Source organism: Bombus affinis, chromosome 6 (genome assembly GCF_024516045.1).
Source record: "Bombus affinis isolate iyBomAffi1 chromosome 6, iyBomAffi1.2, whole genome shotgun sequence".
Lineage (NCBI taxonomy): Eukaryota > Metazoa > Arthropoda > Insecta > Hymenoptera > Apidae > Bombus > Bombus affinis.
The window spans coordinates 3,596,225-3,622,792 of NC_066349.1; the positions used below are offsets into that span (position 1 = coordinate 3,596,225).

General features: G+C 33.4%; 3 protein-coding genes, 1 long non-coding RNA gene and 1 pseudogene across 7 annotated transcripts in view; 3 read left to right on the forward strand and 2 right to left on the reverse strand.

Moving 5' to 3' along the window:
- LOC126917975 (uncharacterized) overlaps window positions 1-26,568 on the forward strand; it is an 88,790-nt pseudogene that overhangs the window by 19,066 nt on the left and 43,156 nt on the right.
- LOC126917971 (furin-like protease 2) overlaps window positions 1-26,568 on the reverse strand; it is a 66,504-nt gene that overhangs the window by 9,025 nt on the left and 30,911 nt on the right. The window contains exons 2-4 of one of the 3 annotated variants that reach the window (XM_050725468.1): window positions 13,990-14,189; window positions 13,277-13,558; window positions 12,769-13,009 (exon numbers count right to left, since the gene is read on the reverse strand). The exons of 1 other annotated variant lie outside the window; for it this stretch is intronic. In XM_050725468.1, coding sequence (XP_050581425.1) covers window positions 12,780-13,009; window positions 13,277-13,547 — 501 coding nt within the window. In that variant the 5' untranslated portion in view covers window positions 13,548-13,558; window positions 13,990-14,189 and the 3' untranslated portion in view covers window positions 12,769-12,779. Of the gene's footprint in view, window positions 1-12,768; window positions 13,010-13,276; window positions 13,559-13,989; window positions 14,190-14,477; window positions 14,597-26,568 lie in introns of those variants that run through there. One more of the 3 variants, XM_050725470.1, reaches the window with a different exon arrangement.
- On the forward strand, window positions 325-3,144 carry LOC126917961 (importin-11-like). Its single transcript, XM_050725447.1, is given in 10 exon segments — window positions 325-455; window positions 547-673; window positions 877-977; window positions 1,068-1,181; window positions 1,263-1,669; window positions 1,753-2,016; window positions 2,091-2,246; window positions 2,354-2,394; window positions 2,499-2,866; window positions 2,939-3,144. Coding segments are annotated over 8 exon segments (1,473 nt in total). The 5' UTR covers window positions 325-455; window positions 547-550; the 3' UTR covers window positions 2,766-2,866; window positions 2,939-3,144.
- On the forward strand, window positions 15,361-15,987 carry LOC126917980 (uncharacterized). Its single transcript, XR_007711156.1, has 2 exons — window positions 15,361-15,721; window positions 15,793-15,987. It is a non-coding gene; the product is annotated as an uncharacterized LOC126917980 (long non-coding RNA).
- On the reverse strand, window positions 16,164-21,618 carry LOC126917967 (40S ribosomal protein S6-like). 2 transcript variants are annotated; one of them, XM_050725462.1, is made up of 5 exons: window positions 21,468-21,618; window positions 18,412-18,616; window positions 18,201-18,346; window positions 16,587-16,787; window positions 16,164-16,485 (listed from the first exon to the last, which is right to left on the reverse strand). In XM_050725462.1, exons 1-5 carry the CDS (start codon window positions 21,471-21,473, stop codon window positions 16,288-16,290), a joined length of 756 nt encoding a protein of 251 aa, XP_050581419.1. In that variant the 5' UTR covers window positions 21,474-21,618; the 3' UTR covers window positions 16,164-16,287. The 2 variants fall into 2 exon arrangements, with proteins under 2 accessions (XP_050581419.1, XP_050581420.1); XM_050725463.1 differs by lacking the exon at window positions 21,468-21,618 and adding an exon at window positions 21,175-21,439.

Here is a 26,568-nt window from a genome sequence, read left to right on the forward strand (position 1 = left end):
ATATTTTATTATATAGAAAATATATAAATGCAAGAAGAAACATTATTGTTTCTTTATCTTTAAAAGATAAGTAAATATTGAAACATATTCTATCAACAGTATTATTTATACTGTTGTCTATTAGAAAGAACTAGTTTTTAGTTCTGGGATAGCTCTTTGGAAATATTAGAATTTTTGCTTAAATACATGAGTAAATAACATTATCATAATAGGTTGATCATACCTTATACGATATATGAATAATGGATAAATAAATCTAGACAAGAATCGCGTTTTACGAGTAATAAGGTGGTTTACACTATAACAATAACTGTCATTTTGTAGAAAGAGACGAAAGCAGGAGGGGGGCAGCGTTCTGAAATGCCGACTTGCGGGCGTGTGTGACATTTTGATGTAGAGTGTCTTTGATGATTTTCGTCATGTATTGATTTAATACATAGATATTTCCGAAAAAAGTTAAGTTTAGTCGATCTTTTCAGAGGAAAACAAATAACAATGAGCTATTTGAATTTAATGTAAAACATTGAATATATTAATTTTTTGTAGGAAGATGGATGTCGCAGTGATAGAAGTCCTTCAACAAGCGGGTAGTCAGGATCCCACTATTTTGAAACCAGCTGAACAAACTCTAAAACAATGGGAAACTGAAAGGGGATTCTACACTGCGTTATATGTAAGTTGCATGAATAAATGTAAAATAAATTTGATTAGATTGTAAGGAGGCAAAAATTTATTCCTGATCATTTTTATTTTAACTAGCATATATAAGCATATACTATTTGCTTATGTATGTAAGATTATTTTAGGTTATTTATTTTCATTACTAACGAAAGTCTAATTATTATATTGAGAGTAAAATATTAATAATTATTTCAGAATGTGTTTTCTAATCATTCCTTGAGTATCAATATTAGATGGATGGCTATTTTATGTTTCAAAAATGGTGTTGATAAATATTGGAGAAAGAATGCTCCAAAGTAAGTATTCTTTAACGCAATCAAATTTGGCTAATAGTATTAACATCTTAATGTAAATTAATAATTAAATAACATGCATTATTACTACAGTGGAATTGCAGATGACGAAAAGGAATTTCTTAGACAACGTTTAATAGTAAACTTTGAAGAACCTGTAAATCAGTTAGCTATCCAATTGGCAGCTCTCATTGCTAAAATTGCAAGGTAATTGATATTGATTAAATAATTTGTGTTTATTTTTCTCTCTGATTCATAAAATAAGTTAAACGAAATAATGTTGTGCAGATATGATTGGCCTAGAGAATGGCGCTCATTAATTCCAACCTTATTGGATGTTATAAGAGGACAAAATCCTTTGGCCCAGCATCGGGCACTGTTAATATTACATCATGTTGTTAAGTGTTTAGCCTCTAAACGTTTAGTTCCTGACAGACGACTCTTCCAAGAATTAACCAGTAGTGTGTTCAGTTTTATTCTGAATGTGTGGAATACTTACACAGAATCTTTTCTTATAATGGCATCAAATGGAGCAGACACAAATCAGATACAGGAAGCTTTGGAAAAAGCGTTACTTCTATTGAGAATTCTTAGAACACTTATTGTAAATGGGTTTAATAAGCCTTCAGAATCCCATGATGCTATGTCATTCTTAGAAATTGTCTTTGAACGTGCAAGAACTTGTCTTGAATGTCGTTAGTATATTTCTCCTCTGATACTACCCATAATATCAGTTATATATTTGTCTCTCTTAATAATGATTTTTATATAATTCTAGGAAAGACATTAATTTGAAGAGGTATACAGATGGAAGTATGCGATAAATTTATAATTCATTTAACTAAAGTATTAATAGGAGTATTAGAAATGCATCCATTTTGCTATGTAGAACTAATACCAACATCATTAGAATTTTCTGTTTTTTATTGTTTCACTGAAGCTGGTCAAGCCATAGCTTTTGAAAGATTTGTTATACAGTGTTTAAATTTAATGAAAGGCATTTTATTATCTACATACTATAAACCAGCTAAAGTTCTCAAAGGTATATATGATGGATAATGGTATTTTGTAAATTTATGGGTGTGATTTATTAAGCTTGAAAATTTGTTAATACAGATACGAAAAATCCTTTAACGTTGAGAGCAAATCAATTGAGACAAGAATTTTTTACACTTGAAACATTAGCAGAAATTTGTTCAAGGCTGGTAACACATTATTTTCTTTTAACACCTGCTGAATTGGAATTATGGGATACAGATCCAGAAAGTTTTGGTAAATATTTGTATATATATATATAAACATTATACGTACATATATATATATATATATATATATATGTATGTACAATGTTTTATATTTTTTATTTATACTGTTTTCAGTTGTCGATGATGGCGGTGAATCATGGAAATATAGCTTAAGGGTAAATATTTTATAGCCAACTATTTACAAATATTTATAAATGAATTATAATTGTAAAATTATACATTTTTATTTACTTTATAATTAATATTTTATTTTCTTTAGCCTTGTACGGAGTGTCTGTTTGTAGTAATTTTCCATCATTTTGGAGAAGTTCTTGTACCAGTTTTAGTTGAATTAATGCAAAGACATCATCAACCAGTTGACCCGAATAATTTGCATGCTATTCTAGTAAAAGATGCAGTATATAATGCAGTTGGTTTGGCTGCATTTGATTTATACGATAAGGTAAGAACAAAATATCACAAAAAAATCAGTGTAAATAGTCAGTCATCCAGTTTATCACGCTTCTATTTACTAGGTAAATTTTGATCAATGGTTTTCAACTACCTTAAAAGAAGAGTTGAAAATTCGAAGTAACAATTATAGGATTATTAGAAGACGAGTATGTTGGCTTATTGGGCGCTGGACAAGTAAGTAAAGTGCAGCTTTTTAAACAAGTAGGATTTATTATGTAATAATCTTGTATTGTAATAAAATTGCAGCTGTTAAGTTAAGTACAGAGTTAAGACCAGAATTATACAAACTTATGGTTGAAGTTTTGAGTCCTGAAGAAGATCTGGGTGTTCGCTTAGCAGCAAGCGATGCTTTAAAACTTGCGATAGATGATTTTCAATTTAATCCGGAAGAATTCTCGCCATATTTAGAACCAGCATTCTCTTTATTATTTTCGCTCCTAAAAGAAGTAAAAGAATGTGATACCAAGGTATGTATGTATATACTGTTATATGTTACTTTTAAAATATTGTTGTAGTTCGCAAAAACATATTTTAAATAATTTTCAGATGTATGTGTTATACGTGTTATCATTTATGATTGAACGTGCTGGTAGTGAAATAAACCCACTTGTTGGAGCCCTCAGTTCATATTTGCCAGCACTTTGGCAAGAATGTGAAGAACATAATATGCTAAGATGTGCTATAATTTCAACACTAGTACATCTGGAAAAGGTACATCTTTTTTATATTGTTTAATGAATTAAACTATATTAATATAAATCAAATTATTAATTTTGATATTGATAAATCAAATATATAATTCAATGATTTTATTGAAAATTTTAAATAATAGATAATATTTGAATTATTTTTTAGGCTTTAGGTTCTGAAAGCGTCCTTATAGAACCACTAGTAGTAGGTGTTATTGCATTAAGTTGTGACGTCAATCAAAATTGTCACGTTTATTTGTTAGAAGATGGCTTGCGATTATGGTTAGCTTTACTGCAAAATGCAGCTGCGCCAACATTGGCTATAATGGAACTGGCTAAAAATTTGCCTGCTGTATTAGGTTAGTAAATAATTCTATTTGACTATGATTCTTATAAACATGCAGAAAACTTGATAATCTTTATATTTTTCAGAAAAATCATTTGAACATTTAAAATTATGTTTGTATATAGTTCAAGCATATGTAATATTAAGTCCCCAAAAATTTTTAAGTCAAAGAGGAGCGATTATAATCGAAACACTTAGGTCACTTTTAGGAGATTTGAACACGGAAGGAGTTGTAATGATAATGACAGTGTTTGAAATATGTTTATGTGCTTCACCTCGGCAAGGTGCCGAACTTATTAAACCTGTTTTGATAACTATATTTGAGTGAGTATAGTTGCTTCAATATGTTATAACAAGTTATACACATTAATATTTATTTGAATTTTGATCGAAATATGTATAAGGAAGAAGAAGTTACGATGACGATGACTATGTATTTATCTATCGTGGCAACACAACGTTATACGATATGTCGTAACAGTATATAACGTTATACGATATATCGTAATACTATATAACATTATACGTTATATCGTAATAGTATAGGGTTATACGTTATGTCGTAATAATATATAACGTTATGCGTTGTAACGGTATACTACATAACGTTATACGTTATATAGTAATATTATATAACGTTATATCGTAATATTATAATAACGTTATATCGTAATGGTATATAACGTTATACGTTATATCGTAATGCTATACAGCGTTATACGTTGTATCGTAATACTATATAACGTTATACGATACATCGTAATAGATATGTAACGTTATACGTTGTAACGGTATACTACATAACGTTATACTTTATATCGTAATACTATACAACGTTATACGTTATGTCGTAATAGTATATAACGTTATACGTTATATCGTAATACTATATAACGCTAAACGTTATATCGTAATACTATATAACGTTATACGTTGCAACGGTATACTACATAACGTTATACGTTATATCGTATTGTTATATAACGTCATACGTTATATCGTATTACTATATAACATTATACGTTGTAGCGGTATACTACATAACGTTATACGTTACGTCGTAATACTATATAACGTTATACGTTGTAGCGATATACTACATAACGTTATACGTTATATCGTAATACTATAGAACGTTAAACGTTATATCGTAATACTATATAACTTTATGCGTTGTAACGGTATACTACATAACGTTATACGTTATATCATATTGTTATATAACGTCATACGTTATATCGTAATACTATGTAACGTTATACGTTGTAACGATATACTAACGGTTTTAACGACATACATATCGTTATACTTTATATCGTAATACTATACAACGTTATACGTTATATCCTAATACTATACAACGTTATACGTTATATCCTAATACTATACAACGTTATACGTTATATCGTAATACTATAGAACGTTGTACGTTATATCGTAATACTACAGAACGTTATACGTTATATCGTTATACTATAGAACGTTATACTTTATATCGTAATACTATACAACGTAAAACGTTATATCGTAATAGTATATAACGTTGCACGTTATATCGAAATACAATACAACGTTATACGTTATATCGTAATACTATATAACGTTATACGTTGTAACGGTATACTACATAACGTTATGCTTTATATCGTAATACTATATGGCGTTATACGTTATATCGTAACAGTATATAACGTTATACGTTATATCGTAATAGTATATAACGTTATACGTTATATCGTAATACTATACAACGTCATAAGTTATATCGTAATACTGTATAATGTTATACATTATATCTTAATGGTGTATAACGTTATACGTTTTAACATAATGCTATATAACCTTATACGTTATATCGTGATAGTATATAGCTTTATCCGTTATATCTTAATACTATATAACGTTATATCGTATTAGTATATAACGTTATACGTTATATCATAATATTACATAACTCTTAACGTTATATCGTCATAGAATGTAGCGTTATACGTTATATCGTAATAGTATATAACGTTATACGATATGTCGTAATAGTATATAACGTTATACGTTATATCGCAGTAATATATATAGTTATACGTTATGTCGTAATACTATATAACGTTATACGTTATATCGTAGCAGTATATAACGTTATACGTTCTAACGGTATACTACATAACGTTATACGTTATATCGTAATAGTACATAACGTTATACGTTTTATCGTAATAGTATATAACGTTATACGTTATATCGTAATATTATAGGGTTATACGTTATATCGTAATAGTACATAACGTTATACGTTATATCGTAATAGTGTATAACGTTATACGTTATATCGTAATTTAATATGACGTTATACGTTATATCGTAATATAATATAACGTTATACGTTATAACATAATGCTATATAACGTTATATGTTATATCGTAATACTATATAGCGTTATACGTTATATCGTAATACTATATAGCGTTATACGTTGTAACGGTATACTACATAACGTTATACGTTATATCGTAATAGTATATAACGTTATACGTTATATCGTAATAGTATATAACGTTATACGTTATATCGTAATATTATAGGGTTATACGTTATATCGTAATAGTACATAACGTTATACGTTATATCGTAATACTATATAACGTTATACGTTATATCTTAATAGTGTATAACGTTATACGTTATATCGTAATACTATGCAACGTTATACGTTATATCGTAATAGTATATAACGTTATATGTTCTAACGGTATATTACATAACGTTAAACGTTATATCGTAATATTATATAACGTTATATCGTAATAGTATATAACGTTATACGTTATATCGAAATACTATACAACGTTATAAGTTATATCGTAATACTTTATAATGTTATACGTTGTAGCGGTATAATACATAACGGTATACTTTATATCGTAATACTACATAACGTTTTACGTTATATCGTAATAGTATATAACGTTAGACGTTATGTCGTAATAGTATATAACGTTATACGTTCTAACGGTATACTACATAACGTTATACGTTATATCGTAATAGTATATAACGTTATACGTTATATCGTAATACTATGCAACGTTATACGTTATATCGTAATAGTATATAACGTTATATGTTCTAACGGTATATTACATAACGTTGAACGTTATATCGTAATATTATATAACGTTATATCGTAATAGTATATAACGTTATACGTTATATCGTAATACTATATAACGTTATACGTTGCAACGGTATACTACATAACGTTATACGTTATATCGTAATAGTATATAACGTTATATCGTAATAGTATATAACGTTATACGTTATATCGTAGTAGTATATAGCGGTATACGTTATGTCGTAATACTATATAACGTTATACGTTGTAACGGTATACTACATAAGGTTATACGTTATGTCGTAATAGTATATAACGTTATACGTTATGTCATAATAGTATATAACATTATACGTTATATCGTAATACTATACAACGTTATACGTTATATCGTAATAGTATATAACGTTATATGTTCTAACGGTACACTACATAACGTTAAACGTTATATCGTAATATTATATAACGTTATATCGTAATAGTATATAACGTTATACGTTATATCGTAGTAGTATATAGCGGTATACGTTATGTCGTAATACTATATAACGTTATACGTTGTAACGGTATACTACATAAGGTTATACGTTATGTCGTAATAGTATATAACGTTATACGTTATATCCTAATACTGTATAACGTTATACGTCATATAATAATACTATACAACGTTATACGTTATGTCGTAATACTATGCAACGTTATACGTTATGTCGTAATACTATATAACTTTGTACCATATAATGTTGTACTACATTACGTTATGCGTTATATCGTAATAGTATTTGACGTTATACGTTATAACGTTCTACTACATAACGTTATACCTTATAACGTTATGCTACATAATGTTATACGTTTTATCGTAGTTGTATTTTCGATCTATCGCGGGGAGACGCGATCGTTAGATTACGCGTCAACGGGAGTCGTAAATTCCCGTTACGATTAGAATATTCGACACCTCGAATCGTTCGAGCCCCGTATTTCGGTTAGGATAATCGGGGTAGTTGTTGCTGTATAACACTGGGTGTCACAGTGTTATAATAATGTATATTTCCAACACTTTATACAATCACACAAAGTAATAACGCCGTTGATTAAGATACAGGTAACGAAGAGAAGATTTATTCTTAGGTGAGAGAAGCAGAGCTATAGGAGCTCTAGGCGCTTGAGAGCTGTAGGAGCTGTCGGACTTCTGGATACTGTGAGAGCCGTAGGAGACTCTATGCCTTGTAGGCACTTTGAGAGTTGTAGGAAACTCTGAGAGATATAGGAACGGTGAGAGTTATAGGGATTGCAGGAACTCTAGGCACCGTGAGAGACGATCTAACTCTGAGAGATATAGGAACGGTGAGAGTTGTAGGAACACACTGTGAGAGGTTTTTTTTTTATTTATTAGAATATTTACAATCAATTCTCGTTGAGAATTTTCAGTAACTTAGTTTGGCGTGATACAATGACATGGTTTATAGTAGTTTTATATTGTTGGTTCTAGTAGAAACTAAGGATTTAATCTTGAGGGTATTTTCTTTTTAGTCTGCGGATCTGGTCCGTCGTGTCCAGTAGTTGGGTGACTAGTGGGTTGTGGTGGTTGTTGACTCTTGTGTTATATCTGCTTCTGGACTTGTGTATTTCATCTTTGACTGTAGGTATCTTGAGGTCACGGTGGATTGTTTCGTTGGTAACATACCAGGGTGCATTTAATAGGGATCTTAGCGTTTTCGATTGGAAGCGTTAGAGTATTTCAATGTTGGAGTTACTTGCTGTTCCCCATAGTTGGATTCCGTAGGTCCAGACAGGTTTTATTACGGCCTTGTAGAGGGTTATTTTGTTCTGTATGTTTAGTTTAGAGCGTCGGCCCGTGAGCCAATAGAATTTTCTCAGTTTTTCCTTTAGTTGCTTTGTTTTTTCCGAGATATGTTTTTTCCAAGTTAGCCTCCTGTTCAGGGTCATGCCCAGGTATCTTACGGAGTCCTTGCTTGGGATTATTGTGTTGTTAATGGTGACCTGGGGGCAGGTTTGTTTTCGGAGCGTGAAGGTTACATGGGAGGGTTTTTTTTCGTTTATTTTAAAACCCCATTTTTGGAACCACTTTTCCATGGAGTCGAGACTTCGCTGGAGAGTGGATGAGGCAATTGCCGGGTCTGCGTGGGTAGCTAATAGTGCTGTGTCGTCGGCAAATGTTGCTATTGTTACCTCGTTTGATATGGGTAAGTTGGCAGTGTAGATGGAGAATAGTAGGGGTCCGAGGACACTACCTTGTGGTATGCCGGATTCTATTGGGAATGTTGCGGAAGTGGCGCCTAGGCATTTAACTATGAATTGTCTGTTGGTTAGGTAGGATTTTAAGATGGAGTAGTATGGGTGGGGTAGGATCTTTTTAAGCTTGTATAGTAGCCCTTCATGCCATACTTTGTCGAATGCCTGTTGGATGTCTAGGAATACCGCTGAGCAGTATTTTTTCTTTTCAAGGGTTTGGCTGATCATGTGGGTTATGCGGTGGATTTGCTCTACTGTTGAGTGTTGTTTTCGGAAGCCGAATTGGTGATCTGGGAGTGTTTTCAATTCTTCTAGGAGTGGAAGGAGACGATTCGTGAGCATCCTCTCGAATAGTTTAGACAGAGTAGGTAAAAGACTGATTGGGCGATAGGAGCTGGTTTCATATATTGGTTTACCGGGTTTAGGGATGAGGGTGATCAGTGAGATTTTCCACGCCTTAGGAAAGTGTTCAAGGCGGAGGATAGCGTTAAAGATTGATGCCATGAGTGCAATCCCTTTTATGGGAAGTTCCTTGATTGCTTTATTTCCTATTAGATCGTGACCTACTGCTTTCTTGGGGTTTAGGCGACTGATTGCTTCTATGATCTCTGCAGAAGTGAAGGGTTCAATAGGAGGGGACATTTGGAAGGGAGTGTGCAGGTATTCGGTAACGTCCGCAGCAGCTATGGAGGAATGGGGTTTGAATACTTCAGACAAGTGTTTGGCAAATAGGTTGGCTTTTTCTATGGGGCTACGCGCCCATACACCTTGCGGGCGGCGGATTGGAGGTATTATTTGTGGGGGGCGCGTGAGTTTCTTGGAGGCCTTCCATAGTGAGTAGTTGGAGTCGGCTGTGGGGGACAAGCTGGCGAGATATTTGTGAAAACAGTCATTATTGTAGTTTTTTATGGTTTTGGATAGTTTTCTAGTTGCGTTGTTTAGTTTGCGTTTGTCCTCCGATGTTCTATGGGTCTGCCATATTCTTCTTAGTCTACGTTTTTCTGCTATTTTTTTTAATATATACTGGGGATATTCGTGTTTGCTGATGGACGTTTTTGCCGGTGTGGAGAAGCGAATAGCGTTTATTATGCTCGTGTTTAGGTATTCCGTGGCTGCTTCGATTTCTTCATTGGTTTTTAGTGAAGTTGAGGCTGAAGTTGTGTGGGTAAAGACTTCTCTAAAGAGCTGCCAGTTGGTGTGTTGGTTATGAATGGAGCCATTAAGTGTATTCTCGGTGATAGTTGAACTGACTGTTACTATCACGGGGGAATGATCAGAGGAGAGATCCGCCGAGGAATTGATTTGGACGTGTCTTGACGAGATATTTTTAGTTATGAGGAAATCAAGGAGATCGGGTATTTTGTTTGTGTCGGTGGGCCAGTATTTGGGTTCGTATGTGGTAAGGTAGTTGAGGTTGTTGGTTATTATGCTGTTGAGGAAGTTTTTGCCTCTTACTGTAACCAGTCTGCTGCCCCATTGGGTGTGTTTGGCGTTGTAGTCTCCTCCAGCTATGAATCTATTGCCCAGGGTGTCCAGGAAGTTGTCAAAGTCTTCTTTGGCGATGGAGTGTCTGGGAGGGCAGTATACAGCTGAAGTGGTGATTGTGCCATAACAGTCTTCCATTGCAACATTTGTTGCTTGGAGGTAGTCTTTCTGGAATGGTGGAAGTTCGTAGTGCTTAATGTTTGATTTGATTATGATTCCGGTGCCGCCGTGGGCCTTTCCGCTGGGGTGCTGGGTGTGGTAGAAGTTGTAGCCGTGTATTTTGAGGTAGTTTTTGTCGGTGAAGTGGGTTTCGGATATGAGCATCACGTCTATTTGCTGTTGTTTTAAGAATAGTTCTAGTTCAAATTTGTGCTGAGCTAGACCGTTGGCGTTCCACAGAGCTATTCGCATTGGTTTTATTTTGCTTCTGTGCGTATGAATTTGTCCATGAAGAGTGTGAGAATTGACAGCAAGTTGTTAATTTGCTCAGATTGCTTCTCGATAAGTTTTTCGAGTCTGGTGAAGTTATCTGTGTTTTGTGGGGTGGGAGCACTATTTTTTGTGTGTTCACTGTGGGTTTTCGAGTTGTTTACGTTTCCTTGTGTTGCCTGCGCATAGGATACTGATGGTGTGGTGAGTTTTTGGGGTCTTGGTTCCTGTATGGTAATCTCCTTGGTTCTCTGTTTTGGATACTTGATATTATGTAGCGTTTTATAGGCTGAGCATCCTTTGTAGTTCGCAGGATGCTCTCCTTGACAGTGGATGCACTTAGCGGGGGTTTCAGGGGATTTAGTGCATTGGTCATTGGGGTGATTACCTGCACATTTTACGCACCGGAAGTTATAATTGCAGTATTTCTGCGTGTGGCCGTACCTTTGGCACCTTTTACATTGTACTATTTCTTTCTTTACAAGAGGTGGCTCGAACTTAACTATGGAGTTCATCAGCCGGTTGACGTTGTAGATTTCTTTGTTATTTGCTTTTTGTTTTAAATCTACGAAGAATGGCGATAGGGGATTTTTTGTGACTCTATGTCTAATGTTGCTGATGTTGGTTACCTCGTGGCCAAGTGTTTGAATTTCGAACTTTAGTTCGTCTAGATCGACTGAGTGGTGGATATTACGTAGCACCACACGAAAGGGTCTTTCTTGTTTGAGCTGATATGTGTGGAATTTTGCGTTCAAAGTTTTTAGCAACTTAGTTAACTTTCTATAGGCGTCTGGGTGGGTCGGCAGAACTTTCACGTGGTTGTTGTTAATTTTTAACTTGTAGTCCTCTTTGCTGATATCTTTTTCAATGGTCCTTATCATTGACTGTATGTCGATTACGTCGTCAATGAATATTGGCGGGGGAGGGGGAATTCTTTGGGTATGGAGATTATTTACCGTTTCGGTTGTATTCATGGAGTCTTCCGTAGTCTCCAGTATTGAGAATCTATTGAAGGTGGTCACCTGGCTGGCTGGTGGTTTAGCTTGACTCATATTCACATTTGTCTTGCTTGGTTCCAGCTTGCGTTTTTTTGAGTGATGGTCGTTTACCAGGAGAGATGTGTTGCCCCCTTGCCACAGGGGAGGAAAAACGGCGGTGTTATGATTTAGCTCCGGAGAGCCTGTTTGGAATGTTAGAGCCATCATCGAGCTAGTTAATTCAGTATGAAAGAACTAGTCGAGAGGCTGTTAACCCTTAGCTAGGTTTGTTGGATTCGCTTTCGACAGATGGGCGTCACGTGGAGTTTTGTGAACTTCACAGGGCACTGGACACACGTCTGCACGTTTCGGCACTCAGCAGCAACTGGATGGTCACGTGCTGTTTTGTGAACTTCGCAGGGCACTGGACACAGGTCTGCACGCTTCGGCACTCACCAGCGAACTGCCTACAAATTGAAGAGCATATTTATAATTTCGGTTCTTTGATGGCAAAACGGATAATAATATTTTAAATGTAAGATTGAAATCGTATATTAATTTGTTTTCGATTTTTGTTTGTTCTCCAATACAGCAAGAGCTGTTTTTATAACGTATTTTTAAGAACTATAAAATAGCATATGATTAATACTTTAGATGCTTTTTCATAATTGATTGGTTTAGAGGATCAATTTAATGGAAAGGCATTTGGTCAAGAATTAAGAATGAAAATAATATAATAGATAGATTGGTCGTATAAAGAGATAGATTTGAACTTTCGCATAACATAAATCAGGTACATACCTGAAGAGCGACGAATATGGTAGCGAACAGAGCAACAGATATGAGACAAATGGCGACAGCTATAGTCGTAGTCGCTCTTATCGCCAGCGAAGCCGAATCGTTTTTATCGGTCGTTCTTTCGTAGTTTGCATACACTTCAGAAATAGCTGTGTCAGCCGAGGCAAATTCTGTTCCTGGCACTCTTCTTTTACCAGCTGGTGAGCTGTTCCTGCAGCCACCTGTATTAACGTTTAGAAAAACATTGATTAACGCTGATTAAATCCATATTGAGCGAAATAAAATTCTGTAAAACAATCCAAAATTGAATTTGATTTTTTACTAATTCCTTACCACAATTGTACTAGGCTATTATTAATATTGTAGTGCGTACATTCATGGAATTTTTTTCTGATTTCGAAATTATATTCATGAATTTAAACCTTAGAAAATTTATGTTCTCAAGTTATTTAATATTCCTCAGTCCAATAATGACTAATTTCTCTTACCAGTTTCCGGATCACAAAGACAGCACTCTTCAGCCAGCGCCCCCTTCTCGTTACCCATGCAGCAAGGAACGCACTGATTGTTCAACTTATCCAGATGCAATGGTGGCGAACACGCCGTGTAACTAAATTTTCCTGGACCAGTACATCTTCCACAATCGGGAAGGCAATTTTTACAGAACTGCGTCAGGGGATCGTAGTATTGCGCTCCAAGACATTCCATGCAGAGGCCACCCTTTAGCATCGAATGGGGTGGGTAAGAAGTACATTCCATCGGCCCTTCTCCTGTAATGCATTCACGCGTTAATCTTTCTTTCACACAGACACACTTATATGAGATATACTACTGCTCATAAATATGCAGACATTTTAACTGATTTATGATGATACATAGTACACGTACATTGGTAAAGTACATAAATTAATGAGAAATGAATGGCTAAAGATAATATCCAACTATAGAATACAGTATTTATATAACAGTTAACAATTTTTAACTTATAAAAACTTCTTAAAAGATTCACTTTTAAGTGCAGTTTAAAAATTACGATAAAAATTGATATACTTTTCTTAATTTTTGCTTTTTATCAATTTTCATGAAAATTTACATATATAAATTTCAATTGTTTAATACACAAAATTAACCGTGATATCTCATGAGAATTTTTTTGTCATGTTTGAAAAAACCGAAACACGCTGGTATTTCTCTTATATACCTTTGCAAGTACGACAGTAATGGTGACACTTCTGGCAGCCGAAGTTAGATTTGAAGAATCCTTCGGGACACTCCGAATGACACTCGCCCGCTGCTAGTTGCCAACCACGAGGGCAGATCACGCATTGATCTCTTCTGGGTCCGGAACACGTTTTACACGACAGGTAGCATTTCGCGCACTGACCTCGATCGCTGTAATATCTGCGTTGAAACAAGATCTTTCGTTTCATGCATTTATCGACGTTCGTGTTATATAAGATCGTAGAAGTTTTTAGAATTTTAGATTTCTCTGTAAGGAAGGGGTTGAAATATTTCAAGTTCTATGATAATTTAGTAAAAACGTTTTAGGTTTGATAGAAGATCATCTCTCAGTTGCTAATTCCTTATCCAAAAACTAATATATAACAAAATAAAAACTCAACGAATATACCAGAAACGAAAGGTAAAAGAAAACAGGAAAAATATTTGATTTTTCTAAAACAAACTTACCCCTGAGCACAAGAGGACCTGCACTCTCCACTCTGGAGCTGCAATCCATCTTGACAAGCAGTGCAGTTCAGTCGAGACACGCACGTTTTGCAGGTATGCAAGGTACGCAAACGGGTCTAGAGGGCTGCGCCATTGAATAATAACCATCGTCGCACTGATACACATAGCGTTTCCCTTGAAGGAGCAGCGATGTTTGACAGGAGACACAATGATCTTCACCAGGTCCAGCGCAAGTTTTACATGAAGTATGGCACTGCTTGCAGTGGCCATTTTCGTAATATTCCGATGTATCACAACGATCACGATGTTCAGGAGCGCAGAGGCTTTCTTCGTTCAAGCTCCAGCCTTCATCGCAACTTGTGCAGGTTGACATGGAGCAGGTAACACATCCGGGTGGACATGGAATGCATTCGCGACGCTTTTTGTCCGCTCCATAACCCGCTGGACAAGACGCTCGACATGATCCTGGGATTTATAAAATTCATTTGAAATTAAAGCTTAAATTGTACCGTTGAGTTATAGCTGACTATAATGTTAGGTAGAATTGTGGTGGCACTCGACAAGCCAAATATCACCACTCGACACTAACTAGTGTCGGACAACGGCAGCGCAGTGGTTAGCGCTTTAGGTTACGAACGTTTGGAACCGGGGTTCGAATCCCGACGACCGGAGTCCGATTTTTCTTCCACGCACCAAATAACGGAGGAAAAATCAGCAGTACCCCAGCTGTGACATCTACGGCTCCTAGCGACAATTACTCCGGACGAGGCCCAACAACTACAACTATCACGGACAACAAATACCACCTCAAACTGGTGACCCCGACGTGACCGACAGCGAAACAGAGGTATGACCGTGATAGCACTACCGAGAGACTTCCATCATCGCGAATCTAAGACTGTGCAAGCTGGACTTACCGCTACAACGAACACGGAACGGCCCTTCCATCTTCAGCAAACCTGGACACCTCACCTCCGATCGACGCGCAAAGCAGGTGACAGAATACGAGACGATGACCAAGCCAAGAGTGATGTAGCCATCGCAAAGTTCATGGGCATCACCACCAGCCCGTCATACTAAAGAGAGGAACAGAGTCCTACGACCCTACCCACCGTACAGAGGAACGCCCTGCACCGTACCGAGAGGTATCCATAACCATATCGAAGACATCGCGCAACATCTGCAAGGATAGGACAACAATCGGCTGACGCTTTACCACATTAAGATCTATAATGTTATCTCTGGTAAGGGGGTATTGTAGCGGCACTCGACAACAAATACCGCTACTCGACACTAACTAAGCAACTAACTCTAGGTTTCGAACGTTCGGGACCCGGGTTCGATTCCCGGCGCCCGTGATCCTATTTTTCTTCCACGCATCAAAATGGAAGAATAATTAGCAGTATCCCAGCAGCGACATCTACAGCCGGCAATTACTACTATCACGGACAACATATACCACCTCTACAATACTAATTAAGAATAATATTAAAATAACCATTGATGTTGATGATGAACTCTATAATTCCACCTTAATCATTTCAGAAACTTTAAAAATTACTAATTGCTTAAAATGATAAGCTTCTACCTTACGTATATGCTGTATAAATTTAGACGAGTATAATAGTGTATATATGAACATTACGAATATGGAACATGTAAGTGATATTACAAAAAGACAAGATATTACAAAAAAAATATAAATATTTATTAGGCTTATATACAACTAATATTTAATAGGTTTATATACAACATATTTGTATACAATTTGTTAGTTTCATATTGTATTGGACGGTATCATTGCAGTCTTTTACTTTTGAATGGCGGGTGCAGACTGACTGCACGATTTGGAATCTCGTATAGAAGCACTACGTCTTCGCTTTAGTTCTTCTTGATGTCTATTCTTAGCTTCCTTTTGCCGTTGTGCTAACAGCTTCGCATATTCTGCTGCTTGTTGCTTGCGAGCCAAGCAACGCCTCCTCTTTAGAGCCAGTCTATGCCTCTTTCTCTATATAAACATATTTTTATTTTACTATAAACTCCATACTTTTGGAAAATTTTAACTGAAACAAAACAACAATATAAATATAGATACATATATGTACAAACCTGGAGTGTAAGTGGAGTAATAAGACGTTGAATTTTAGGGGCTTTCGACCGCTGTGGTTTGCCCTCTTTTTGAATTGGTCGTTTCACAACGAATCGACGGACATCATCTTCCTTGGATAAGTTAAATAGTTTGCGAATTTTGCTCGCTCTCTTGGGTCCTAAACGGCGTGGGACTTCTTTGTCAGTTAAATCCGGGATATCCTGTAAGAATTTAATCAACTTATACATTAAATGCTTCTTAGCATTAAAAATGTTCTTTAACACGTTCACGTGGGCGCTGCTATTTGTATTTCTCGCCGTGGGGCAGCACTCGTATGGATTATTATTTGAAGGCCACATGCAATTTATAGATAGCTGTTATACGAGTGTGCCCTTGGTTGAAGAAAAAAACTTTGGCAGAAAAAAACATTTATTTGTGGCACTGTAAAAATAAACAAAAAATTTCTACCGCCACAGACGATACAAAAACAAAAACGGGGCCACATTGTGAGTTTTGAAAATCGTAGCAGAGTTAAATTTTTTAAATGGATTGACAAAAGACCAGTTTATATGTTTACTACTTCTAAGAATCACATGTGTACAATTATTCAAGGAAAAAATGATGAAGTAAAGTCTGATGTTTTTTTATAACGATGCAAAAAGGGGTGATGACTTATCCTATCAAATGACATCGTACTGTAGTTATTTACGGAAAACCGTTAAATGGTACAAAAAAATTATTATACAATTAATATGAGGGACTTGCCTCATAATTCCGTGGTACATATATCAAAGATAATTTAATAAAGATATTAATATTTTGCAATTTAGAGAAAAAATTATTGTTCATCTTTGACCAATAATCACCACATTGCAGAAATGGCTATTGAAAAGCAAATACCTTCACAAAATGTTCACATTTTCTCCATTCACATAAAGGATCTGTAAGAAAGTCAAGAAAAAGAAGTAAGGAACGTTATAAATGCTTATATAAAAAAAATTAGAGATTATGCCATGAAAAAAAATAAAAAAATTACGATATACTGCAATCATTGTGAGAGCCAACCAGCACTTTGTTTCAAATGCGTTTAAAAATTGCAAATAGAAATAAATAAACAATTAAGGTAAGGTAATTATAATATTGAATTGCTGTGTTTACTATCGAATTTTTGTTTTGTATGTTTATAATATTGAGATGAAATAAAATAAATCCTACTTCTTTTTCATTTAATAGACGTCAAATTTCCATTTAAATTTTCAAATATTTCAAATGGCGATTTTTTCTAGTTACTAAACGAACTACATTTTTGATGGTACGCACCATCTGATAGAACATTCAAGTGTGAGTCAAGTGTACGCTGCCTGATACGAGACTCAAGCGCGAGCCACCGGTGATACGCGCCGGCGTGAACGTGTTAATAACTTAACTCACTGATCATTACATCCACAGATATGTTGACTTTTAGTGTATCGCTTGTACACTGAGAAAAAGTGTAAATTACATAACACAGTCTCCCAAATCAAAACACGATAGTTAATCTTCCATGTTTACGATAGTATCATAAGATAATAAGACAATTCTAAGATACACCCTGAAACATGGATAATAGATAGAAAGTACAGTCAAATTAATACCTTTTCTCCTTTTTTGACAATGACGAGAGCGAGTACTGAAAGGTTGGAATCGACAATGCATCCACGAACAGATTTACGTTTACGCTCACCATCACGTCTAGGTCTGTAGCATGAATGTCCTTTTGAGAGCAATAAACGTACGCGCCCTAGTTACAGGAATTTTTAAAAAATTAAAATCAAACGAAATTAGAATAAAAAATGCTTGTGTTACCATTAGTCAGAACGCCCTGTTTCATAGGAAATCCTTGTTTATCATTGCCGCCGGAGATACGAACGACATATCCCTTCCATTCGTTACCGAGAGCATCAGCCTCTACTTCTGCGCCCATACGCTTTTCATAAAAAATTCTCAGCTTATGTTCATCGGAGATTTCAAACAGTTTTTGACATCCTGTTGCAGGATACGATACGTTCAACTAAAAAACACAAATATTATACAGCATATGCAAAGATTTATCAGCCGGTTTATTTAATGTACATAATCAAACAAAAATGTTATATATACATAGCCATATAAAGCTTTATTAAAAAGTTAAAACAAAAATTCAAAATACAAGGGGACTAGTAAGAAACTCGTTATCACTATGCTATAAAATAACAGTAGATACAGCACCTTGTAATAAGGCTTAAATTGACTTATACTTATGAAGCATTTTTTGCTTGATAATAGCCATAAAATATATTCACAAAGGTCGGCTGTTTATACTTGTAGAGTGAAACATAGGTTAAACGTCTAAGACATTTTAATGAGGTTATGCTTACTTTCATAGTATAATAATGAAAATTGTAAATCTTAATGCTCTATATGAAGAAAATTTAGCCTTTTGCCTTATGATTTAAGTTCCAATAGTCTGTGCCATAAACAACAAGATCAGTCACATGTCAAACCAATTTATGATTTGGCTGAATGTTCATGTCTTTTTGTAAATGCATGTGTAAGGCACAATTAATTTTACTTTGCAGAATGTTTGATAAATAAATACTACCAACTGATCATTGAACAAGTAAGATTTATTATCTTGAAGTCAATAATAAATCTAATAAATCAATAACATTTTTATTACAATTTCTAAAAAAACATATTTTAAATTATGAACGTCTTGATAAAATTTACAAAAATTTAATAATCTTCAATCGTGTGATATCTTTCAAAGCGTATTGGTACATGTAATGCAACTTTACATCTTTTGCACTCCCACGTTGTTTCACTACGTTTTTTATGTTTTGTGCAAACATTACAAGCTCTTGATGGCTTTGATTTCGATGGTGTTGGATCTATATGCTTGGGAAAATGACCCCAATGTTTCCCATCCAGTCTCTCTGGTAAATCTCCATTCGATAATCGTCTTTTTCGTATATATTCTGGTAATGGTACATTTTTTAGTAATGATTGGGCTATTTCAATTCTATATTCAGCATAAGTCTGTTTTTTGTGAGTATTTATTTTGTTGAATAAAATGTACGAGTTAAACAGAGCAATATCAAAGAGGTAAAAGAAAACTTTTCGGTATCCTTTCATACATTTCCTCATCACAGGGAAGCATGCTAGCATTCGGTCTTGCAGGTCAATTCCAATCATTCCTTTATTGTACTCAATGATACATTGTGGTTTCGAAGTACAATTGAATTAATTTTTTTCTGGTTCAGTAATTTCTGCTATTTTGTGTTTTGTAGAAAGAATATAAATGTCTCGTATATCCTTCCGTTTTAATGCCATTATTCCATTGCAGCTTCTCATTATATATTCACCCTTTTTTAATTTTACTTTACAAAAATCTTTTGGCATATTATTTCTGTTCCACTGCACTGTTCCAACAACATTAGTTTTATTGTTAATTAAAGTTTCAAACAGTTTTGGAGAACAATTGTTTAAATATAAAGTATGTCCTTTATATAATATTGACTGTGATAGCTCTTTGACAACACCTTCAAATGCACTGTCACCAGAATTTATTTTATCACTACCAGTGTATATTTTAAGGTCATAGCAATAACCTGATTTTGACTCACATAATTTATAAAATTTTATACCAAATCTTACCCCTTCTGATGGATTAAATTGTTTATAGGATAAGCGTCCCTTATATTTCATCAATGATTCATTGATAGTAATGTTCTCTTGCATTGTATATACTTCTTTAAATCTTTGATTCAAAAAGTTTATCACAGGTTTTATTTTACATAATTTATCTGTATTGTTAGCCAAATTGTTATCTGCAAAATGCAAACATTTAGTTATTTGCAGAAATCTTTTGAACGGCATTGTTTTTCAGAAAATTGGAGTTTCTATAACTGCTTTCTTAGACCAATTCATTTGAATTGTTGGTTTTTTAACTTCAGCCATTATTATACATAGTGCAAAACATATTTTGATTTCACCACAGTCTATAGGAAACCAAGTTTTATCTATTTTTAGTCTTTTATTTTCATTGTTCATTATTTGGTTTGCGTATCGATTCGTCTCCATGACAATATTTTCCCAAAATATATTATCAAATATTATATTAAAAAAGTCTAATTCTTTTTTGTTTTCACCTAACTGACTCAAAATTGCCACTTTTATGCCAGGAATTTCTGTATAGTTCCAGATTTTTGGATCATTAGTTTCTTCTTTCCAAATCCATAGCTCTGATTGTTGATGATTACTGTGGTCTTCATCGTTGGTATCATCTTCAATAATCAGTCGCTTACAACGTTTTCGTACAGGAAGTGAAATATCACTACTGTCACTATCACTATTTAAAATATCTATCAAATCACTTTTTGCAATGTTAGCTGAATTTACAATATCCCCAACAACGCTTAATATTCTTTTTGAAGTCATTTTTGAGAATAAATTTCTAATATTTTTCAAGAAAACATATTTGCATATCCGAATGCGGCCAAGAAAATTAGTAAGTATTTGTCGCGTGTAGCCCCAAGAACGTACCACGTTTCTCACACGTATTATTTACTTTTGGTCCGAATGACTTACCATGTCTCTCACACGTGTTATTTATATTTGGCCCGATCGACGTACCATATCTCTCACACGATATTGTAGGATAAGGGGTTAAGTATTCTACGTTTGGATATGACTTGCTTCATGCTACTTATGCCGAAGATAAATAAAATAAGTCTTATTTTAACATTGGTTAGGTATACAGATAAACGAATGTTTCATAAATTATATATATCTAAAATTGCTTATAGCATTTCAATATATAAATTTTTATAGTAACTGTTTGTAATAATTGTTAGATTTTGAAATTATTATTGGATACGTACCTTCATTGTGAGAAGTATCAAGCAATGCAGCGAGCTATAAACAGAAAGACCGTATATCGCACAAGCGGACACTGAATGCGTAGTAGAGTGCGTGCACCGGATATCCGGTTTAAGTCCAATGAAATTTTAAAGTGAAAATAGCAATAAACAAACTCCTTATAAATCTGTAAACAAATCATATCAATACTTATGTTTTCATAGAAATTATAGCTTAAATTTTTAGTAGTAAATTAATTCATCAACGAATTACATTTCTCTGACAAACAGATGTGAAGAAAATTAATAACATTTCTTTCAAATATTTAAAATCACTAATGTATATGTACATATTTTATTATATAGAAAATATATAAATGCAAGAAGAAACATTATTGTTTCTTTATCTTTAAAAGATAAGTAAATATTGAAACATATTCTATCAACAGTATTATTTATACTGTTGTCTATTAGAAAGAACTAGTTTTTAGTTCTGGGATAGCTCTTTGGAAATATTAGAATTTTTGCTTAAATACATGAGTAAATAACATTATCATAATAGGTTGATCATACCTTATACGATATATGAATAATGGATAAATAAATCTAGACAAGAATCGCGTTTTACGAGTAATAAGGTGGTTTACACTATAACAATAACTGTCATTTTGTAGAAAGAGACGAAAGCAGGAGGGGGGCAGCGTTCTGAAATGCCGACTTGCGGGCGTGTGTGACATTTTGATGTAGAGTGTCTTTGATGATTTTCGTCATGTATTGATTTAATACATAGATATTTCCGAAAAAAGTTAAGTTTAGTCGATCTTTTCAGAGGAAAACAAATAACAATGAGCTATTTGAATTTAATGTAAAACATTGAATATATTAATTTTTTGTAGGAAGATGGATGTCGCAGTGATAGAAGTCCTTCAACAAGCGGGTAGTCAGGATCCCACTATTTTGAAACCAGCTGAACAAACTCTAAAACAATGGGAAACTGAAAGGGGATTCTACACTGCGTTATATGTAAGTTGCATGAATAAATGTAAAATAAATTTGATTAGATTGTAAGGAGGCAAAAATTTATTCCTGATCATTTTTATTTTAACTAGCATATATAAGCATATACTATTTGCTTATGTATGTAAGATTATTTTAGGTTATTTATTTTCATTACTAACGAAAGTCTAATTATTATATTGAGAGTAAAATATTAATAATTATTTCAGAATGTGTTTTCTAATCATTCCTTGAGTATCAATATTAGATGGATGGCTATTTTATGTTTCAAAAATGGTGTTGATAAATATTGGAGAAAGAATGCTCCAAAGTAAGTATTCTTTAACGCAATCAAATTTGGCTAATAGTATTAACATCTTAATGTAAATTAATAATTAAATAACATGCATTATTACTACAGTGGAATTGCAGATGACGAAAAGGAATTTCTTAGACAACGTTTAATAGTAAACTTTGAAGAACCTGTAAATCAGTTAGCTATCCAATTGGCAGCTCTCATTGCTAAAATTGCAAGGTAATTGATATTGATTAAATAATTTGTGTTTATTTTTCTCTCTGATTCATAAAATAAGTTAAACGAAATAATGTTGTGCAGATATGATTGGCCTAGAGAATGGCGCTCATTAATTCCAACCTTATTGGATGTTATAAGAGGACAAAATCCTTTGGCCCAGCATCGGGCACTGTTAATATTACATCATGTTGTTAAGTGTTTAGCCTCTAAACGTTTAGTTCCTGACAGACGACTCTTCCAAGAATTAACCAGTAGTGTGTTCAGTTTTATTCTGAATGTGTGGAATACTTACACAGAATCTTTTCTTATAATGGCATCAAATGGAGCAGACACAAATCAGATACAGGAAGCTTTGGAAAAAGCGTTACTTCTATTGAGAATTCTTAGAACACTTATTGTAAATGGGTTTAATAAGCCTTCAGAATCCCATGATGCTATGTCATTCTTAGAAATTGTCTTTGAACGTGCAAGAACTTGTCTTGAATGTCGTTAGTATATTTCTCCTCTGATACTACCCATAATATCAGTTATATATTTGTCTCTCTTAATAATGATTTTTATATAATTCTAGGAAAGACATTAATTTGAAGAGGTATACAGATGGAAGTATGCGATAAATTTATAATTCATTTAACTAAAGTATTAATAGGAGTATTAGAAATGCATCCATTTTGCTATGTAGAACTAATACCAACATCATTAGAATTTTCTGTTTTTTATTGTTTCACTGAAGCTGGTCAAGCCATAGCTTTTGAAAGATTTGTTATACAGTGTTTAAATTTAATGAAAGGCATTTTATTATCTACATACTATAAACCAGCTAAAGTTCTCAAAGGTATATATGATGGATAATGGTATTTTGTAAATTTATGGGTGTGATTTATTAAGCTTGAAAATTTGTTAATACAGATACGAAAAATCCTTTAACGTTGAGAGCAAATCAATTGAGACAAGAATTTTTTACACTTGAAACATTAGCAGAAATTTGTTCAAGGCTGGTAACACATTATTTTCTTTTAACACCTGCTGAATTGGAATTATGGGATACAGATCCAGAAAGTTTTGGTAAATATTTGTATATATATATATAAACATTATACGTACATATATATATATATATATATATATATGTATGTACAATGTTTTATATTTTTTATTTATACTGTTTTCAGTTGTCGATGATGGCGGTGAATCATGGAAATATAGCTTAAGGGTAAATATTTTATAGCCAACTATTTACAAATATTTATAAATGAATTATAATTGTAAAATTATACATTTTTATTTACTTTATAATTAATATTTTATTTTCTTTAGCCTTGTACGGAGTGTCTGTTTGTAGTAATTTTCCATCATTTTGGAGAAGTTCTTGTACCAGTTTTAGTTGAATTAATGCAAAGACATCATCAACCAGTTGACCCGAATAATTTGCATGCTATTCTAGTAAAAGATGCAGTATATAATGCAGTTGGTTTGGCTGCATTTGATTTATACGATAAGGTAAGAACAAAATATCACAAAAAAATCAGTGTAAATAGTCAGTCATCCAGTTTATCACGCTTCTATTTACTAGGTAAATTTTGATCAATGGTTTTCAACTACCTTAAAAGAAGAGTTGAAAATTCGAAGTAACAATTATAGGATTATTAGAAGACGAGTATGTTGGCTTATTGGGCGCTGGACAAGTAAGTAAAGTGCAGCTTTTTAAACAAGTAGGATTTATTATGTAATAATCTTGTATTGTAATAAAATTGCAGCTGTTAAGTTAAGTACAGAGTTAAGACCAGAATTATACAAACTTATGGTTGAAGTTTTGAGTCCTGAAGAAGATCTGGGTGTTCGCTTAGCAGCAAGCGATGCTTTAAAACTTGCGATAGATGATTTTCAATTTAATCCGGAAGAATTCTCGCCATATTTAGAACCAGCATTCTCTTTATTATTTTCGCTCCTAAAAGAAGTAAAAGAATGTGATACCAAGGTATGTATGTATATACTGTTATATGTTACTTTTAAAATATTGTTGTAGTTCGCAAAAACATATTTTAAATAATTTTCAGATGTATGTGTTATACGTGTTATCATTTATGATTGAACGTGCTGGTAGTGAAATAAACCCACTTGTTGGAGCCCTCAGTTCATATTTGCCAGCACTTTGGCAAGAATGTGAAGAACATAATATGCTAAGATGTGCTATAATTTCAACACTAGTACATCTGGAAAAGGTACATCTTTTTTATATTGTTTAATGAATTAAACTATATTAATATAAATCAAATTATTAATTTTGATATTGATAAATCAAATATATAATTCAATGATTTTATTGAAAATTTTAAATAATAGATAATATTTGAATTATTTTTTAGGCTTTAGGTTCTGAAAGCGTCCTTATAGAACCACTAGTAGTAGGTGTTATTGCATTAAGTTGTGACGTCAATCAAAATTGTCACGTTTATTTGTTAGAAGATGGCTTGCGATTATGGTTAGCTTTACTGCAAAATGCAGCTGCGCCAACATTGGCTATAATGGAACTGGCTAAAAATTTGCCTGCTGTATTAGGTTAGTAAATAATTCTATTTGACTATGATTCTTATAAACATGCAGAAAACTTGATAATCTTTATATTTTTCAGAAAAATCATTTGAACATTTAAAATTATGTTTGTATATAGTTCAAGCATATGTAATATTAAGTCCCCAAAAATTTTTAAGTCAAAGAGGAGCGATTATAATCGAAACACTTAGGTCACTTTTAGGAGATTTGAACACGGAAGGAGTTGTAATGATAATGACAGTGTTTGAAATATGTTTATGTGCTTCACCTCGGCAAGGTGCCGAACTTATTAAACCTGTTTTGATAACTATATTTGAGTGAGTATAGTTGCTTCAATATGTTATAACAAGTTATACACATTAATATTTATTTGAATTTTGATCGAAATATGTATAAGGAAGAAGAAGTTACGATGACGATGACTATGTATTTATCTATCGTGGCAACACAACGTTATACGATATGTCGTAACAGTATATAACGTTATACGATATATCGTAATACTATATAACATTATACGTTATATCGTAATAGTATAGGGTTATACGTTATGTCGTAATAATATATAACGTTATGCGTTGTAACGGTATACTACATAACGTTATACGTTATATAGTAATATTATATAACGTTATATCGTAATATTATAATAACGTTATATCGTAATGGTATATAACGTTATACGTTATATCGTAATGCTATACAGCGTTATACGTTGTATCGTAATACTATATAACGTTATACGATACATCGTAATAGATATGTAACGTTATACGTTGTAACGGTATACTACATAACGTTATACTTTATATCGTAATACTATACAACGTTATACGTTATGTCGTAATAGTATATAACGTTATACGTTATATCGTAATACTATATAACGCTAAACGTTATATCGTAATACTATATAACGTTATACGTTGCAACGGTATACTACATAACGTTATACGTTATATCGTATTGTTATATAACGTCATACGTTATATCGTATTACTATATAACATTATACGTTGTAGCGGTATACTACATAACGTT